The sequence below is a fragment of the Acomys minous genome (genome assembly GCF_964271855.1).
Source record: "Acomys minous genome assembly, chromosome: 12".
NCBI classification, from domain to species: Eukaryota; Metazoa; Chordata; class Mammalia; order Rodentia; family Muridae; genus Acomys; species Acomys minous.
The window spans coordinates 101,563,453-101,582,641 of NC_140493.1; the positions used below are offsets into that span (position 1 = coordinate 101,563,453).

Below are 19,189 nucleotides of genomic sequence, written 5' to 3' on the forward strand. Positions count from 1 at the left end.
TCCCCCTGACCCCAGACCTCTGCTTTTGTTTTGGTGAACCAATGAGTTTAATTAAAGCCACTTACAGGGTCGTGGGCCACTTAGCAGTGGTTACACTACAGAAGACAATGTCTCTCCCACCCTAGCAAATTAATAGCCTATGTGAGGACCCCTCACTCTCACCCCTTCCATGACAGAACGTCGTCGATTGGCTCAATCTAGTGCAGGTGTCAGGGCTGCTGAGAGCTTGAAGGTGTGACACCCACGTCACGGCCAGAAGACAACATTCTATAGTAGTCGCCCTTTTTTCTGGGTCTTCTGTCCTTCCTATAATGTTCCCAAAACACTCTTCCCTCCCTCCCCCCCTCCCTCCCTCCCTCCCTCCCTCCCTCCCTCTCTCCCTTCCTCCCTCCTCTGTGCATATCTCTTTCCCTGCCTTTGGGAAGGCGGATGAGCAGCTGTGTGCCTAATACAGAGCCAAGCTTTTAGGGGATCTTTCTGCCTGCCTCTTTAGGGGCTTCCCAGAGTGACCCTGCCTTGCTCTATGAGGTCTCCGGGGCAGAGGGCAGGGAATACAGATGGACTGTGTGCCGTCTCATCGAATCCACTCTGGGCAGATGTTCTGCCTTGTTCTGGCACCAGCCTCACAGCGGCGTTGACTGATGTTGACTGTGAGCTTCAACACAAACATCATTTGTTTTCCTTCACCCAACCGCTGTGGCCAGAGAGCTCCCCCAGACAGCTCACCCCATTGCAACAGGGCCTCCTTATCTAGTCTATTCATCACCAGGCCAGGGCTGGCAGGTGCACCAAGAGCCACTGTGAACTTACCAAGGAGTTTCCATCATAGAGTACAATCTCGCCTGTAGTCTGGCTTCCAGGATAGGCCAGGTAAGAATTGGAATGGTTGATAGAGAGGGCACATAGACCTAGCAAAGAACAAACGATGAGGAGAAAAGAGCTTGGCTAGAAAGGGTACCTAAAAACTATGTGTCTAGAGTGCCACCTGCTGGTGAGGGGAGGAATAGCCTTATTCTTCTTGCAGAATATTTTTGTTTATTTCCAAGACAGGATTTCCCTGTGTAGTCCTGGCTGTCCTGGTCTCACTTTGTAGACCAGGCTGGCCTTGAACTCACAGAGATCCACCTACCTCTGCCTCCCCAGTGCTGGGATTACAGGCATGAGCTACCACGCCCGGCTCTAGAATATTTTAACAGCTGATTTCTTATTGTCATCCATATAGGGGTCAAGTAATTGACTGGGGGCAGGGGCGGGTCGCAAAAAGCTGGCAACGGTAAAATATTTCTGAATGCACAACAGGCAAAGGTGAATTCGAAGCAAAGTACGTAAGGGATCAGGTGTTTCTGCAGCACCGGCCAGGTGTGCATCTCCAGTCTTCACTGCAGCCTTGGTCCCAGCACACAAGACGCACACATTGCACTATGTATGCTGTCACACCCACACACCACCACACACTCAGACTCGTGGCTACCATACGCCGGGAACTGCAGGAACTGTACACAAACTTTCCCGCTCTTACAGAAAGTTAACAGTTAATAGGAAACAGAGACCTTTGACATCCTGTATCAGATTGGTTTCTCTTGATGTTGTCTTGTTGGAAGTGTTGATTTTAGAAATTGCTATCTGCGTTGCTGATATGAATTTCATTTAAAAATGGTTAAATGAGCCAGGCAGTGGTGGTGCACATATACATATACATACATACATACATACATACATACATACATACATACATATATACGATTGGAGCCATGTAAAAATTTCTTGGGCCATAAAGTGGGTGCTAGTGGGAAAAGTTTAGGAACGCCTGTTCTGAGCAAAGGATTTGGATGTAGAACATTCACAGCCGACTTGATGACGTAACCCTGACGTAACTCTGTCGGTGAGTGATTCCTCCACTGCTCCACTGCAGAACTCATATACAGCAATATAAAAAGTATCCATTCTCACCCCAAGGCACCAGAACAGCAGCTACCTCTCCTGCAGCCCCATTTCCCCTCTACAGCCCTGTGAGCGTTTACTCTTAACTGAAACAGGACTTCCCAGTGGGAAAAGTCAGGATGCTTTAGCCTTTTCTGAGAGTGATTAAGTGCAGTTAGCCAGGAACTTCAAGATGGACGACAGGAAAGGCAAACGACCTCGTTCCTCATCTCACTGTCTGCTGAGGAGGGACAGCGGAGCCTTTGGGCAGAAGTTCACTAGAAGTCTGCGTCTTGGTTTGAACATGGAGCCTGGCCTTTGAAAGAAACTTTGCAATGGGACACGTCGGATGTAAGATGGGTCAACATCTTCTGGAACTGTAGGAAGCCAATTGAACTCTGGAAGTGACAGGAGCCGTTTTTTATTCTAAGGATAGACTACGGAGGGCTTGTCCCTGCAGCACCGAAAGAGGCTTTTCACAAGGACTGAGATTAAAAGTCATACACGGTGGGAACTCTGGAGCCAAAGCGTTACCAGAAAGGACCTTCAAGAAGATTATACAGGAGATATCTTTTAAATATTGAAATAATGCTGGCCATCTTTGTTGTAAACTGGCATATTCAGTGGGTTCTTTAGGGGTTTTTTTTTTTTTTGAGACAGGGTTTCTCTGTGTAGCCTTGGCTGTCCTAGACTTGTTTTGTAGACAAGGCTGGCCTCGAACTCACAGAGGTTGGCCTGCTTCTGGCTCCTTGTCAGTGGGCTTTTATAAAAGGTATTTGTAAAACTTTAGACCCAGGCTAAAATGTCCTTACCTATCCTGTAGGAGAAATCAAACATTATAACTTGAAACGAGGCCCTCTTCCTGCTCGGGCCTCACTCAGTGTACAGCCAAGCTTCTGTCCTTATCTCCCGCTACACGGAACTCCAAGAGGAGGCTGGCTGGGCACCCTCAACTGCAGGGGCCAGCAGAGCTGTGAGCCCTGGCCTGTACAAGGTCACTCAGGGCCCTTGGCATCAGAAGAGGCCCCAAGAACCTTCCCAGCTCTGCTATGTGAACCCCAACTCCCCATCCGAGTTCTCTGTGATCCAAAGGCAGCTGGGAAGCAGAGATACTCTGACCCTGAGAATTGGAAGAGGGAAACAAGATTACATGGGTTTGGGTGGGTGCCAATAGTGACAGTGGCAGGACAGAGGTTGAGATGACCAAACCGGAGACTTGTGATCGTACAGGTAAGAGGTACTATGAGGGTTTCTCAGTACATGGGCTTGAAAAAGAGGCAGGCTTAAAATCATAATCAGGGGCTGGAGAGATGGCTCAGGGGTTAAGAGCACTGTCTGATCTTCCAGAGGTCCAGAGCTCAATTCCCAGCAACCACATGGTGGCTCACAACCATCTGTAATGTGATATGATGCCCTCTTCTGGCACTCAGGTGTTCATGGAGGCAGAGCTCTCATATATGCATAAACTAACTAAATAAATCTTTTTAAAAAACATAATGGGAGGGAGTGGACAGAATGCTTCCTTTATAAGGATGAGGGCCTGGATTCAGAGCCTAAGATTCATGACATGCAAGGAAGCAAGCAAGCAAACAAATGGCATAGCTTCGTGCATCTGTAACCTAAGCACTGTGGAGTGCAGACACAGGAGGATTGCTGCTGCTGTTTCCTGGCTACCAGCCTGCCTCCAGGCTCAGTGAAAGACCCCTTCTCAAGAAGGTAAGTCAGAGTTTCACAGAAAGCACCTGACATCATCATCTGGCCACCTCCCCTCACCCTGTGATGTGTAGTCACTTCATAATTACCAGGGTAACTACAACTTAAAAAGGCAGCCAGGGACCAGAGAGATGGCTGAGCAGTTATGAGCACTGGCTGCTCTTCTAGAGGACGCAGGTTTAATTTTCAGTACTCACATAGCAGCTCACACTGACCGATGTTCCAGAGGATCCAGTGCTGCCTTTTGGCCTCCACTGGTACCAGGCATACACGGTGCACAGACACACATTCAGGCAAAATCCCCATACACATAAAAACACTTTTTTAAAGAGGAAGCTAATAAGTGCTGATGAGAAGATGGAAAAATTGGAAGGATGTGTACAGGGCTATGAATTGGGGCAGTATGTTGGAGAGCAGCCTGGGAGTTCCTCAGAAGTTAAACACAGTTGTCACATGCCCTGGAAATTCTACTCTCATGTATACACCAGGAAGGAGTAAGAGCAATGGCCACACAAAAACTTACATGTGAGCGGTCACACTGACAATTGCCATCATCATCAAAAACTGGAAATACAGAAGGAGGGGGAGGTGGGGGGAGTTTAACTAAAATTAAGGCTGTATGGGAACCCACAGCTTTGCAAACCAATTTAGAGCATTGTTTGAATACAGCTACCCAGCAGGGTGGGTGCTGCTTTCTCAAGACAGTGGTTATTTTTTAAAATTTATTTATTTTATTTATTGCATATGAGTGCTTTATCTGCAGAAGAGGGTATCAGATTACATTGTAGATGGTTGTGAGCCATCGTGTGGTTGCTGGGAATTGAACTCAGGACCTCTGGAAGAGCAGGCGGCGCTCTTAACCACTGAGCCATCTCTCCAACCCCAAGACAGGGCTTATTAAATGAAAATCTTAGTGTCAGGCATGGGATGTCTCTCTATGAGTGATTGATCAGGGAGGCTCCTGAAGCACCCCCAAACAACACAGGCTCTTGGTTGCCCACCACAACTAGATGGTAAGATCCCATTAATTACTGATGACCCAACACACATTACTTGCAGGATACAGAGAAATCAAGCTGGAAGTTATCTGGAAACTTCCTCTTAGCTTTTATAGTGCCAGAAGGTATTACCCAGTGGAAAACCTGCACACTGTAACACCAACCTACCAGACAAGATGTGCCCATCAGTGCAATAGTGGCACAAAGGTTACAGGGGTAGCCAACAGCTTTTGGGCTGAATTGGAGGCCTACTCTATAAGAGAGAATTTATCCCATAGCTCAGGCTATACAAACGTTCTACTGTGATGTTACTGAATGGATATATTGTCGAACCACCTTCCAGATTAGTGCTGCCTTCAACCTTGGGCGTAAAAGCATCTCTCTGCAATGATCACCAGACAAGGCCGACTCGTAAGTGAGCAAAGTGCTGAGAAGGAGTGTCTGTTGACTACCCAGCGCCAACTGGCGCATCTGTAAGAACCTTCCTCTCCCCCAAGGCTCAGAGAGCATCACAGAAGAAGGGGCAGAAGGAACACAAGGATGAAGAGGGGTGCTGTAAAACGCTGTCTGACGGACACGGCATGGCCATGGCCATTGTACTTGTGAACTCATCACAACCGCGATGACCTACACAGGATCAAGCCGACACCATCAGTCAGCATTCCCACGGGCAGCACCAATGGGCTCAGTAGGTTACCAAAAAGAGAGGAAAGGATTGGAAGGTGAAATGGCTAAAGAATGGGGGAAAAGATATTCCTTTTTTTCTTTTCTTTTCTTTTCTTTTTTTTTTTTTTTGGTTTTTTGAGACAGGGTTTCTCTGTGTAGCCTTAGCTGTCCTAGACTCGCATTGTGGACCAGGCTGGCCTCGAACTCGCAGGGATCCACCTGCCTCTGCCTCCCGAGTGCTGGGATTAAAGGCGCGTGCCACCACCGCCTGGCAGATAGTCTATTTTTTAAAAGGTGGAAACAACCCGTGTGAACAAACTAACAGATGGATAAATAACATATGCCATGTCCTTCTAACAGGATAGTATTTGACAATAAGAAGGAAGGACACATGCCACAGTACAGTATATACAATACTGCCTTGGAAGCAGTAAGTAGTAGAAGGCAGTGACAGAAAGTAGATCAGGGGTTACCCAGAGCTAGGGGAATATGAGGCGACAGCTAAGAGATGTAGGCTGTCTCTGGAGGAATGGTGATGAAAATGTTCTAAAATTAAATGTGGGTCTTGTGAGATGGCTCTGCGGGTAAGGTGCTTGCTGCCAAGCCCGACAGCCTGAGTTAGGTCCCTGGACCCATATGGTAGAAGAAGAGAAGTGACTTGTGAAAGTTGTCCTCTTAGCTCCACATGTATGTATAAGTAGATGTAATAAAATACACGTGAATAAACATACTAAACATTCAAAACATTTAATAATAAATTTGTGGCAATTGCTATGCCCTTCTGTGAACATGTCAAAGCCAATTATGTGCTTCACCTATTTTTTTTATATATGAGTATGTGTGTATGTGTGTCGATCACGTGTGTGCAGGTGCCTAAGGACGCTAGCAGAGGGCATTGGATTCCCTGGAGCTGGAGTTATGGGCAGTTGTTAACTTATCAGAAATGGGGTTGGGAACTGAACTCAGGGTCCTTTGGAAGAACGGCAAGCACCGTTAGCTACTGAACCATCTCTCCAGCCAGGAACTGCGTATTTTAAATGAATAGACCTTATGACATGTGGATTATACATCAATACAGCTTTGGGAGGTGGTAGAAATAATTTTAATTATTGTGTGTTAATTATATAGTGATTATAGCCATCTTTTTTGTTTTGCTTTGTGTTTTGTTTTTGTTTTTGTTTTAAGACAGAGTTTCTCTGTGTAGCCCTGGCTGTCCTGGAATTGCTCTGTAGACCTGGCTGGCCTTGAACTAAGAGATCTATCTGCCTGCCCCTGCCTCCTGAGGGCTGTGCTGGGATTAAAGGCCAGCACCACCACCCCCCAACCATTTTCTATTGCTCACCTTACCTTCCACCCGCCCCCCTTTTTTTCTGCCTGTCTCTCAGGGAAGCACAACATTTCAGGAAGTTCTGGAGGACAGGGACAGGCTGAGGAGTCAGTTCCCCAGCAGGCACCTGCCCTGTACCACTTGGCTCTTTCAGGCTAGTTTCCCATCTGAAATGAAGGGGGCTCCCCTGTTGGAGTTCTCTAAGTGGCCAAGCCTTTATTTCCCACCCCCACCCCCACCCCCTTTGAAACCATGGAGAGCATCTCATGGCTGAGCGAGTCCGGAGGCCTGGAGCAGAAGCCTTTGACCAAACACTTGCAGTTGTCTTTTGGAATTTTAGGTCAAGATATAAATATCCCAGGGAGGAAGAAAGGCTTGAACGCTTTAACTTTGAACTTCTGTCCCACTCTGTGTAGAAGCAGATGACACTGGATTCTAACAAGACAGGAATAATGACAGAATAATGGCAAGGAGAGATGGCCTGTGACACAGGACGCCTTATTAGACAGTTTTGCTTCTGGGCTTGCACTCTGCCACCCCAAATGTCTTCAGGGAGGGACCCTAAACAGACCTGCACAGACTTAATGAAGTGTCCCAGCGATGCTTAACTGAAGTTCCTTCAGTGTCCGAGCCCCTGTGCATCCCCATCCCCCACCTCCTTACCCCCTGCACCCCACCCCCTTATCGCCTCCATCTCCCACCCCCTCCACCCCCCACCCACACCCACCCACACCCAAGTCTCAGAACGATCCGACCCAGCTGTAAGGATGTATTTTCGGAGTCGTGATGCACCCTGGGAAGTGGGAAGACCTGCTTCAGGCGTAGCCACAACCATCCCACAGCCTTCTGTTTCTCTCACTGGTGTCCCACACACTCACATTTGAGATACAAAGTGGGCTCCTTCTTTGATATTATTTCCCAGTATAAAAGCGCTGGGTGACAAAGCCCAGAAAGGAAAAGGGACAAAAATAGAAAGGCAGCCAAATTTGAAACTCAGGCTTTTCTCTCCTTTCAGCGCTTGAGCATGTAATGTAGTCTTTAAGCCACAGGCATGAGCTTTAAATTCTTTTTACATTTGTTTACTTATTTATGGGGGGGGGTACAGGGGAGACAGCCGTGTGCTGTGATGAGCATGTGGGGCTCAGAAGACAACATGAGGACAGAAGAGACCTCTCTTTTCATTATGTGGGTCCCAGGGAACCAGCTCACGTCATCAGGCTTAGCGGCAGGCAAGCAGCTCTTTCTGCTGAGCCACCTCACTGGCGCAGGCGTGGGGCTTTTATTTGGCTTCTGTCCTTGCTCTTTATACTTGACATATATTTTTGTAAATACTTGTTATGTAGCTGAGCTTGTTTGCCTCTAATTCTCCCACGTCTGGAAGAGAGAAGCCTGTTACTAACCCTAGCACCAACAGAACTGTAGGAAGTCCTTCCATCTTTCTCCTTTTGCCTTTAGTATCTACAGCATCGAATGCCCAAAGTCAGGCAGCTCAGTGGGAACTGGTTTCTAAAGCGTGATTGGTACCCCAGAGGACACTTTCCAGGGCCAGAGGATGTGATGTAGCTCAGTCGTACAGCGTGTGTGCAGCATGTACGAAGGCCTGGGTTCCAGCCCCAGCCCCATTCACTAAAACTGCTTTCCAATTTCCAGAAATAGAAAGTTAAATCCACTACGTGTACTGTGGTGTGATGGTGCACACCTGTCAGTCCAGTACCCAGGAGGCTGAGGCAGGAGGATTGCAAGCTTGAAGCTAGCCTGGGAAAACAAGACCTTATCTCCAAAGAATCAGAAGAACAGAAAAGAGAGCCATGTGCTGCAAGCCCTTTATCCCTCTGGTTGGGGATTGTTTATGTCCCCCTAATTTCCATCTGCAGAAAGGCAATGTGCTGGGCCACGACCCTCAGCTCCCTTCTCTGAGCACAGGGATGCATGTTCCAGAACATTCCTTCCGGAGTCAGTCTGAGGTGGTCAGTCTGTGACCCTCCACTCCATCCTGCTGTTCTAGGACTGGCAGGGTTTTCACGGAGAGTTCCATCCTTCACTGCTCAGGGCACAGACTCAGGGTTAGGCAGGAAATTAACTCTCAGCTCAGTCTGGTCAAACTCTTTAAAGGAAACGGCCTGCAAGCTTTGGTGCAACAGGAATGGGCAGGACACACAGAGAGAGAGAGAAGGAAGGACCGTTACAGTCATCTTAGACACAGAGCACCAAACAAGAAGAGAGTCCTTGGAGCCAACTGACCCTCAGCCACTAGACAGAAGCCTTCAGAACGTGTGTGGTGAAGCTATTTTAAATGGCATTGTGTAGCTAGGAAGGATTTCCATTTCCATGGAAAACAAGGCAAAGGGAGCATTCATGCAGGCTGCAGGCATTCAGAGAGTCATGCTCTTCCTAGGATGGGGTCCTCTTACACTTGCTGAGAGAAACTGATGTGTTGTCCTGAGAGGGGCTGCCCTCTGGGATGAAGGGGGACCAGAGAGTGATGCTGGCTCATCTGACATACACAGACTGCACCTTGGCTTATTTACACATGGGAGTTTCCCCCTTAACTCCTCGATGCAGCTCCAGACGTCAGAATCCATCATCCAACTTCCCTACCATGAAAGGGCAGTTCCAAGGAAGCAGCCGTGGAAACTGTGAATTTGGGATTCGAGACTATTTTTGGGCTATTGCTCTAAAAGGTCATCAGGCATCTGCATGGATGTGCTGTGGTTAACTTGCCCTTGTCTTTTAAGTGAATTAATCAATACATCTCTGAATCCTGTTGTGACGTTTATCTGAGACCAAGAAAATGTTTTTGTGGTTTTCTGCAGGGGAGCAGGCAGCAGGGCCCTAATTATGTGGCTCTACCTAACCTGGAACTCACTATGTAGCCCAGGCTATCCTAGAACTCACTATGTAGCCCAGGCTATCCTGGAACTTACCTCCAACTCACAGATGGTCCTCCTGCTTCAGGCCCCTGAAAGCTGGGACTATGGATGTGTGTCACCACTCCTGTCTCTAACTTTTCTTGAGATGAAAGTGTTTTCATTTTGGCAAGGGTCAGGCTGCACACTTGTAATCCCACCATCCAGGAGGACTGAGATTGAGGAGAGCCTGGGCTACACAGTGAGACCCTGTCTCAACTAACAAGACTCACTCCCTTTCATCAAGGGCACAAATAGCTCCTTGCTTTTAATTTATTTTCTCCTTGAATTTAAGCAACCAATGAGAGTTTTCTGGGATGCAGAGAAGCAAGGACAGCCACACATTGCAGACTAACATCACAGAGAAGGACAGACCTCTTTCTATACGGCAGTTTTCACCATACAGCCACGTTTACTAGGGTACACTGTCCAGGTTTACACAGTGAAGAAGCCACCTAGTGACACAGTTCTTGGAACCTATCTTGTCATTATGGGACACACGGCTGTACATTGGATTAAAGCTGAGAGTAAGAAGGGAGTTGTTTCCCTTTTCCTGTAATGGGGTGTAAGCTTTCCCGTGTGCTGATCTTCCTTGCCAAATGCATCAAAGTGCAGCTCGGGCCCTCTCCTCCGGGGTCTGCTCCGATCAGGGCATTTCCTGTACCCACCACAAAAGCACACCTTCTTTCACGTTGCTTACAGCCCCCAGCAAGGCAGGTCACCCCTCTAGGGCTCGCTGCTAGGGCCTCTGACTTCATTGCCCAGGACAGCTGGGTCTGGGTTCCTGAGAAGCAGAGTTTGTCCCTGTTGGGGCCTGCTGCTGCTGGACACCCAGAACCTTTGTGATCACTGCTCTCCTAGATTGGCTCAACCGTCCATTCCTTAAAAAAACCAGTAAACTTACTGCTATGAATCCCTTCCTGGGGGAAATATGCTTCAACATTGTTAACTCGTGAGACTTGATGCTTTCCCTTTTCAGTGCTGGGGATGGACACCCGGTCTTGGGCACCCAGCCTCCCTCAGAACTTTATTATGGCCTTAACATCCTTTTCACAAATTATTTTTACTTATTTATTCTTATGTGTATTAGTATTTTGCCTGCATGTGTGTGTGTGTGCACCTGGTGTCCTTGGAGGTCAGAAAAAGGCACCGGACACTCTGGAACTGGAGTTGAGGACTGAGCGCCATCACCTGGGTGTTTGGAACTGAACATGGGTCCTCTGGAAGGACAGTGAGTTCTAACCTCTGAGCCATCCCTCCAGCCCTGGCCTCAGCATCACAGAGGGGCCAGGAGCAGTTTGGTGCTGGTGTGAGATCCTGGGCTGAATCCCCAGAGCCACGCATCCACACACAGCCCTGACATCAGCTGCAAAGGGCACTTATGCCAACGAGAGGAGAGGGAAGCAGGACACGGGAGGATTTAGCAGCAAGCCCTGTGCCTGCCGGCCACCTTCCCAGACCTTACCTAGTTTAATGCTCATCCTGGGCTGTGAGATGGCTGTCATCTCATTACCCAACAAGGGAGCCAAGGCTCACAAAGCCCCAGCCACTTGTGTGGACCCACACAGACTCTAACATTTCACTGAAAGTCATGGAATTGGGAAACTCACAGTAGAATGAAGAAGTCATTTAGTGACATTAAGTTAAAACAGCTCTTATATTAAACATTAATTTTCTTCATTAAAATATTTTTAGATTTAATTTTTATGTATATGAATGTTTTGCCTGCATATATGTATGTGTACCATGTACATCCGTATGTATGTATGTATGTATGTATGTATGTATGTATGTATGTATGTATGTACACCTATATATTTCTATGTGCTTGGTCCCTGCAGATCTCAGAAGAGGGTGTTTGATTGCCTGGAACTGGAGTTACCCACTATGGGGTGCTGGGGACGAACACTCTAACTGTTGAGCCTTCGCTCAGCCCTGTGACTGCCAAATATTATGGGTTATTAGATACCCAGACTGCTCTGGGGGAACAGCTCGCCACACCACGATGAAGAGATTCATTCTCAATTACTTTCAGCTCAATGAGTTCAAAAGATGTCAATCATCTGCGATGATGTCATCCTACCACATCCAACTCTTTGTAGGCCAGAGACTTAACATGCCCCACTAAATTCTGAGACTTTCCCCAAATTCAATTTTCTAGCATATCACCCGAGGTGAGAAACATATTTTTTAAAAACTCATATAATAAGACACCTTCTTTGTAGTTCAGGTGGTCTGGCTGACTAACCTCGCAGACATACCAAGCCCAAACTTGCTTGTAATTATCATACCTACTCTGTAATGAACATTCATAAAAAGCATCAGGGATAAACACCTTTCAACATCGGATGCGTGGACTCTCCCACGAGCCTATCCGACATGCCCCAGCCCATTTGCTTGCATGGGTCCCAGAAGAAGGGTGCTTCCCTTGGGCTCCCAGGAAGACTGCACAGCCTTCCCACAGGGACCACAGATTTTCATAATCCCGGATCTGTCGCCCATTCAAATGCCATCTTCAACTCAGACCCCAAAGCATACCCTGGGCTCGGGTTCAGGTGCAACCGCAGCGTGGGAATGCAGCACCTTCACTTTGGGGAGGGGAGGGGCTCTGTTCTGTTGCTGGCGCTCACCTGTTGGGTTTGAGGGGATATCCAGGAGGGTCTTCAATAGCTTCATATCCTTAATGTTGTGGATATAGATGGATTCCTCCAGGCAGACCAGCAGCCTCTGTAATCAGACCGAGCCATCAGCCTCCCACACAGAGCCCATGAAAAGGGACCCCCCACGTCCTTGCTCATCTTTCCTCTGAGTCCTAACTTGATTCCATGCCTAAAGGAGGAGGCATGTTGATGACGCCTTCGGAAAGTCATGCTTATGAATGTAAACAGCCCGCTCTTCCTTGCTTTCTCCTTTCCTTTCTTCCCTCCTCCCTCCTCCCCTCTCCTTACAGCAGGATGGTTCAGGGAACCTCTAGTACTGTCCCCACATTTAATGCGGGTGACTGAGCTCTTGCGCTTACACAAACGCAGGCTTTATACTCTGCATTGCTACATCTTAGATTTTTACCCCTTCCTCTGCACACAGCTTGAGTATCCCTGATTCAAAACTCCCAAGATGCCCCAGTGGAGTTTGAGCAAGGACGCTCAAAGTCTTTAGATTGGTCAGCTCTGGAAAATTCAGTGTAAATATTTCAAAATGTGGTAAAGCTGAAGTCTGGTCTCAAGGATTTGGCACCTTCTGCCCTATATTTAAAGCCGGGTAACGGGATGGAGCGCAGCGCACATGGAGGTGTGGGGTGCTGCGTGGAGGCGCTAGGAGGGCGCCTACTTCAACAGCGCCTTCTAACCCCAGTAGCTGTCCCTGGGCCTCCACAGCCTGACTTAGCTTCCCCTAGGTCAGCGTTGCTCAGCTGGGAGCGCATCAGAGTCCCCCAAGGACCAGTCCTGAGGACCCGGAGCCTGACGTGGGGAATCTTTAAACAAAGCCCCAAGAGATGACTGTGCACACTCATGTTTGTGATGATTTGCTTTGGGGACAGACACTTGGAGTCTGAGGCACATCAGTGGGAGGGGAAGACAGCTAAACATAAGAAGGCTGTAGACCCCCTCCTCCAGGAAAGACTGAGCTGTTTTCCCAAAAGGGGAAACTCTCTCCTCAGGACTGAACCCATGGTCTTGCATATGACAGGCAACTTTTCCATCCCTAAGCTACATCCCCAGCCCTCTCTGTATTTGGAATTCTGACAGGGTTTCACTAAATTGCCAAGGCTGACCTTGGGCTCACTCTGTAGCCCAGGCATGATTTGAACTCATGTCCCTACTGCCTCAGATGCCCCCGTAGCTGGGATGACAGGGCTGAGACACCCTCCACCCCGCAACCTCATCTCCAGGAACTCTTCTCTGTCTTAATTAAAGCACTCTGGTCACAGTGCTAACACTATGTATGAGAAGTGAAGAAAATTCTAGCAAGAACTCAAAGTTGGAACCAGTGAGGTAGCTCAGTGGGGAAAGGGACTTGTTCAAATGTGAGGAGCTGGATTTGATGCTTGAAATCCACAGAAAGACGGAAGGAGAGAGTCAACTTCACACATAAAGTTGCCCTCTGACCTCCACATGTTCTCTGTAGCACAGGCACAACGTCCCCCATTTTACACACACACACACACACACACACACACACACACACACACACACACACGCTTTCAAACTAAAAAGGGGGCGGGGTGGCTGGAGAGATGGCTCAGCAATTAAGAGCACTTGCTCTTGCTGAAGACCTGGGCTCAGTTCCCAGCACCCACGTGGCACACAGTCCTCTGTAACCCCAGCTCCAGGGGACCTTATGCCCTCTTCTGTCCACCTTGGGCACTGCATGGATGTGGGGTACAGAAAGAAATGTGAGCAAAACACTCATACAACAGAAAACATTTAAAAAAAAACTCACCAAAAGATACATTAAAATAAAATTTCAAAGTGGGTGATAAATATTGCCACTTCTCTGTAGTCAGTCACCTGGTCCCTTGCCAGCCACACCATGGTTTGTTTTGATATTTTCTATGTTTGTTTCTATTCTGAGTTTCTAACAGCGCCTGGTACCCCTGTCCAGCCCTGCACCCAATCCTCAGGAGACAGAGGCCCTGACAGCTACCTCCTGTAGGAACATTGTCTCCTTTAGGCTTGTCTGACCTGATCAGCATCCTTACAGTGCTGTCAGCTCTGTGGACCACTCACCTGTTGGCTGGAGACAAGAATGAAAAGGGAGGGAAACAGGAAAAGCAGGAAGGAAATGAGGAGGTGCTTGTCCGGAGTCACACAAGAGCAAGCTTCTGGGACAAGTACAGGCTGGAGCCTGCAGCGCCGCCCTGCCTGCCTTGCCTTCGTTCCCCATTGCCATTCGTCGTGTGGCCCGGCCGACCACAAGCTCCCAGTGATACCGCTGAGGAGCTGGTTCTCCTGATCCTGCTTCCCAAGAGCTGAGGTTACAGGTGTGCCTCACCAATTCTGGTTTTATGTGGACTTGAACCCGGGGCTTTGAGCATCCTAGGCAAACATTCTGTCAACTAAACTACATCCCCGGCCCACTTTGACTTTCAACCCATGTCTTTTATAGGTGGTTAATCCTTTTTCTTTCTTTTTTTTTTTTTTATCAATTAAAGAATTAGAAATCTGCCTTAAGCGACACAATGTAGCCTCAAAGGCTTCAGTCCAATCAGCTTGCAGTTGGATAACAGGAGTCAGATGTTAATAATAATAACAACAGTATTATATTACAATAATATACAATATGCACTACATGTTATATTTTATATCATTATAATTTATATTAATTAATTATGTAATTAATATTTATTATTAACATTATTATTTCACTGTAGCCCTGGCTTCCCTAGAATTTGCTACATGTCAGAGGATGGCCTTGAACTTCTCATCCTTCTGCCTCTGCCTCACCAGTGCTGGGATTCTGGGCATGTGGCATCACACCTGGTTTTATGTGGTGCTGAGGCCTGAACCCAGCGCTCTGTGCACGGTAAGCAGGGCACTCACTGTACCAGGTGAGCTTTAGTGCTAGCCCTGAAAACAACGGTTCTGTTGAGTTTGTTTTGAGACAGTCTTACTCTATATAGCCCAGGCTATCCTTTGGTGTACCGTTCTCTTGCCTTGGCCTTCCCTAAGTGCAGGGCTATGGGAGCCCACTAGTAGGCCATATTTGAAAACATGGGTTTTTGTTTCTTTGTAAGAGATTTATTTTTTGGTTTTTCAAGACAGGGTTTCTCCGTGTAGGCTTGGCTGTCCTGGACTCTCTTTGTAGACCAGGCTGGCCTCGAGCTCACAGAGATCCACCTGCCTCTGCCTCCCTAGTGTTGGGATTAAAGGCGTGCGCCACCACGCCCGGTGTAACAGATTTCTTATACAACTCTTTTCCTGCTTTTAAAAAGGAGCCACATGTCTGAGGACCCGACAGTGACAGGGTGGTTACTACAGAGAAATACATGCCTACCCCATGCCCTTTGCCGTGCCCCTGAGCAAGGCTCTGCAGGCCTTGCGTGACCTCCCGGCAGCAGGTGAACTGCATAAGCCAAAATTAAGCCCAAAGCCTGGCAACTTGAAGGGAGGAAACCCGGGAAGCCCTTCAGGTCTTTATCAAACTGCGTTGGAAGACAAAAGGCTAAGCAGTGTCTCTCAGCCTTGGGTCGTGACCCCTTTGGGGGTTCTATATCAGATATTTACAGAACGATTCATACCGTAACAGCAGCAAAATTACAGTTATGAAGTAGCAATGAAAATAAATTTATGGTTGAAAATCACCACAACATGAAGAACTGTACTAAAGGGTCACCGCGTTAGGAACGTTGAGAACCACCGGGCTAACGGGAGGTACAGTGTTGGCTTTGGCTTGCTGCTAGCTCCAGCACTAACCGTGGAGCGGGTCTGCCTACATCCATGCTCTCTGGAGGATGGGGGGCAAGAACCTGAGTTAATGAGTGTTCTGTGGAGTGGAGCCGGTGCCTACAGTCTACCAGACACTTGAGTCTTCCTTCCTCACCTCATGCAGAGGAAGAGCAAAATCACAGCAGCAGATTCCACGGGCACTACCTGAGAGCTCTGCTTGTGATAACATATGACCAAGTCATCCTAAAAAGGAGGCCAGGTACCGGAAAAGACATTTAGCGTCACACAGTGGCTGCCACTATTTGCAAAATGAAAGGTTCTGCAACAAAAAGTCATGCTTGAGCCAAGAACCCCACTTAAAAAGTCCCTCAGGGAGGAAATTCCCAGGCCGCCTTCCCTTTTCTGCCCCCTGGCTGCTCTATGCCACTGAAAACCTTCACCTTCTGTCCCTGCAACTGTTTTCTATGAACGTCAGTGGATACTCTGTGAAAATAGCTGATTAACTCAAAGCAACGAGCCAGGTGTGAAGCTCACTCTTGTAGTCACAGCATTTGGGGGCGTGGGGACTGAAGCAGGCGCATCACTTCGAGTTCCAGGCTAGCCTAGGCTACCAATGAGGCCATCTCAACAACAAAGCAAAACAGAAAACTTAAAGTCTTTTTCTTCTCAGAAACTTAACAAAATACTTGGTCTCAGTATTAAAAGAATCTTAATCATTGGGTTGGAGAGTGCGGTCGGCAGTTGAGAGCGCTGGCTTCTGTGGCAGAGGATGAGTTCAGTTCCCAGCAACCACATGGCAGACCACAACTGCCTATAACTCCAATTCCAAGGGACCCTGCGCCCTCTGCTGGCCTCCTCGAATACTGTGCACATGTGGTACATACATTACATACACACATGTAGTCAAAATACTCATAAAATAAAAATAAGTCTTGAAAGCTATTAATCAGCATTTAATAGTTCAGATTCTAGAAAAAGGAGAAGGAGGAGGAAGAGGAAGAAGAGGACAAAGAGGAGAAGAAGAAGAGGAAGAAGAAGAAGAGGAGGAGGAAGAGGAAGAAGAAGAAGAAGAAGAAGAAGAAGAAGAAGAAGAAGAAGAAGAAGAAGAAGAAGAAGAAGAAGAAGAAGAAGAAGAAGCAGCCACCGCCATCCTTAACGGCCGCCACTGTTTGCCTATTCCTGGGAATATTTAGCTGAGTAGATAACCCTGCCCATCCCAGGAAGTGCCTCTTGGCTTATCCACTTGTTTAACAGTTAGGCAGGAAACAAACATTCAGGAGCTCTCTCTTGCCAGGTCTCACAGCAATGAAGAGAACCTGCCACAGGCCCTGCTCTCACAGCATGTAAAACCCAGTCACTCCAGGAGAGTACGCTAGCACACTCAACACCTCCTAAGCGTTAACGTCTTTTTTAAAAGGCGTATTGCCTATTTGAGACGAGAGAAATGCCTTTCAACAATGAAAACTCCAGAAGAATATATCCTTAAGGATTATCTGGAGAAAGTGTGGGTCTAGCTCAGTGGGAGAGCTCTGACTTAATGTGCATGGTGTCCTAAGGGCCAGTCCTCTGTGTGGTAGGGAAGGCGTGGGCATCAGCTCAAACTGCGGAAGCATGAGACCGAGTAGCTGGCTGCCCAGGAGGGGCCACACAGAGGGCAGGCGGCCAGTCTCACCTACTGATTTAAGAGCTGACCCAGGAGGACCACACCCTGGTCTGAGGTGTGCCATTCTTAGAGGCAAGACTGCTTCGCACAATAAATCTCACTGCCTAGGGTCAAGACCGGAAGAGCTCTTCCACTTATTTAGGATGCCCGGAGGCAGCTCATGGGACAGACCGACTTGTGTAGGAGACTCATCCTATCTGTGCTGGTGCCAGCCTGCCCCAAGAGGAGATGGTGAGCTTGGCCAGGCAATGGCCAATGCTGGAGAGAGGACATGAGCCACTGTGACTAAGGAAGATGCCCTGACTGGATACTCTCTAACTTTCACCATGATCCCCCAGCTGCTGTAAGAGTTCTGTTACATTATCTGCAGCATTTGATACTCGCTTTAGAGACTTTTTTTTTTTTTTAAATAAAAAGACAGGGTCTCATGTAGTCCAGGACAGACTCAAACTTGCTATATTGACAAGAAGGGGGGGGGGTTGTTTTTTGTTTTGTTTTTCGAGACAGGGTCTCTCTGTGTTAGCCTTGGCTGTCCTGGACTCACTTTGTAAACCAGGCTGGCCTCGAACTCACAGCGATCCGCCTGCCTCTGCCTCCTGAGTGCTAGGATTAAAGGCATGTGCCACCACACCCGGCTAGGGTAGCCCCAGTCTTCTGATTTTCCTGACTCTACCTCCTGAGTGCTGGCATCACATGGTTCCCTCCTGAGTTTTTTCTGGTATCACAGGTTCACACCACCACACTGCTCTGTCTACCTGGTACTGGGGCTCAGATCTATGGCTTTGCACATGCCAGGTAAGCATTCCATCAACTGAGCTATATCTCAAAGAGGTTCATCTTAAATTTTTTTTATTACCTTTGTTTATTTCTGTCCATGTGCACATGCACATGTATTGCATGTATGTGGAGGTCAAAGGACAACATGCACGAGCCAATTCTCTCCTTCAACAGTGTGGGTGGTAGGGACTGAGCTCAGCGGTCCAGGCTTGGTGACAAGTGCTTTGCCTGCTGATCCATCTAGCCAACCTCAAGGCATTCATCTTTAGAGATGTTTTTCTTCTGCTCCAATCACAGAAGCCTTGGGGCCTTGGGTATGGGGCGGGGGGATGTCCCACCTCCTCACCTGTCGGTTCAGCCGGATGGACAGTATGTTGCTGGAGTAGCTGTAATTACAGATCTCGGTGCCTTTCTTGAAGTGGTACACGTTCATCTGGCGAGGTTTCGTGTGACTGACCACCACCACCAGGCTGCTGGAGAAGAGGCGCTCTACGATGTATACATCCGGGATCTCATCTGAGGAGAAGCAGAAGTGTGCTCACGCAGATGGCCTTTGAGAGAAAGGCCGGCCTTTGTGACGCTGGGGACCACCCAGGGTAGTTTTCACATGGGATCTGGGCCTTGCTTTGCATACCTTTCATCAGTAATGACCCACCCTGGCCCCGACAGTGAGCTTTAACTGTCTCCAGGGGTAACACTTCCAGGACCTTTCCAAATACTCAAAGCAAAGAATACCCTAGTGACTAAGACCCAAAGCCAGGATCCTCAGAGCCATCTTGAACACCATATACATGGTAGAATTACCCATTAAACACACACACACACACACACAC

The 19,189-nt window shown here is 48.0% G+C and overlaps 2 protein-coding genes across 4 annotated transcripts in view; one reads left to right on the forward strand and one right to left on the reverse strand.

Moving 5' to 3' along the window:
- ARSG (arylsulfatase G) overlaps positions 1-12,141 on the forward strand; it is a 149,066-nt gene extending 136,925 nt beyond the window's left edge. Inside the window, exon 13 of the transcript XR_014773370.1 lies at positions 11,372-12,141. The gene's annotated coding sequence lies outside the window, so the exon portion shown is untranslated. The remainder of the gene's footprint in view (positions 1-11,371) is intronic.
- WIPI1 (WD repeat domain, phosphoinositide interacting 1) overlaps positions 1-19,189 on the reverse strand; it is a 38,805-nt gene that overhangs the window by 11,358 nt on the left and 8,258 nt on the right. For all 3 annotated transcript variants that reach the window (XR_014773371.1, XM_084751399.1, XM_084751400.1), the window contains exons 3-5: positions 18,703-18,872; positions 12,161-12,257; positions 811-908 (exon numbers count right to left, since the gene is read on the reverse strand). Coding sequence is in view for 2 of the 3 variants with exons in the window: in XM_084751399.1 (XP_084607525.1) it covers positions 811-908; positions 12,161-12,257; positions 18,703-18,872 (365 nt within the window). In the remaining variant the exon portion in view is untranslated. The remainder of the gene's footprint in view (positions 1-810; positions 909-12,160; positions 12,258-18,702; positions 18,873-19,189) is intronic.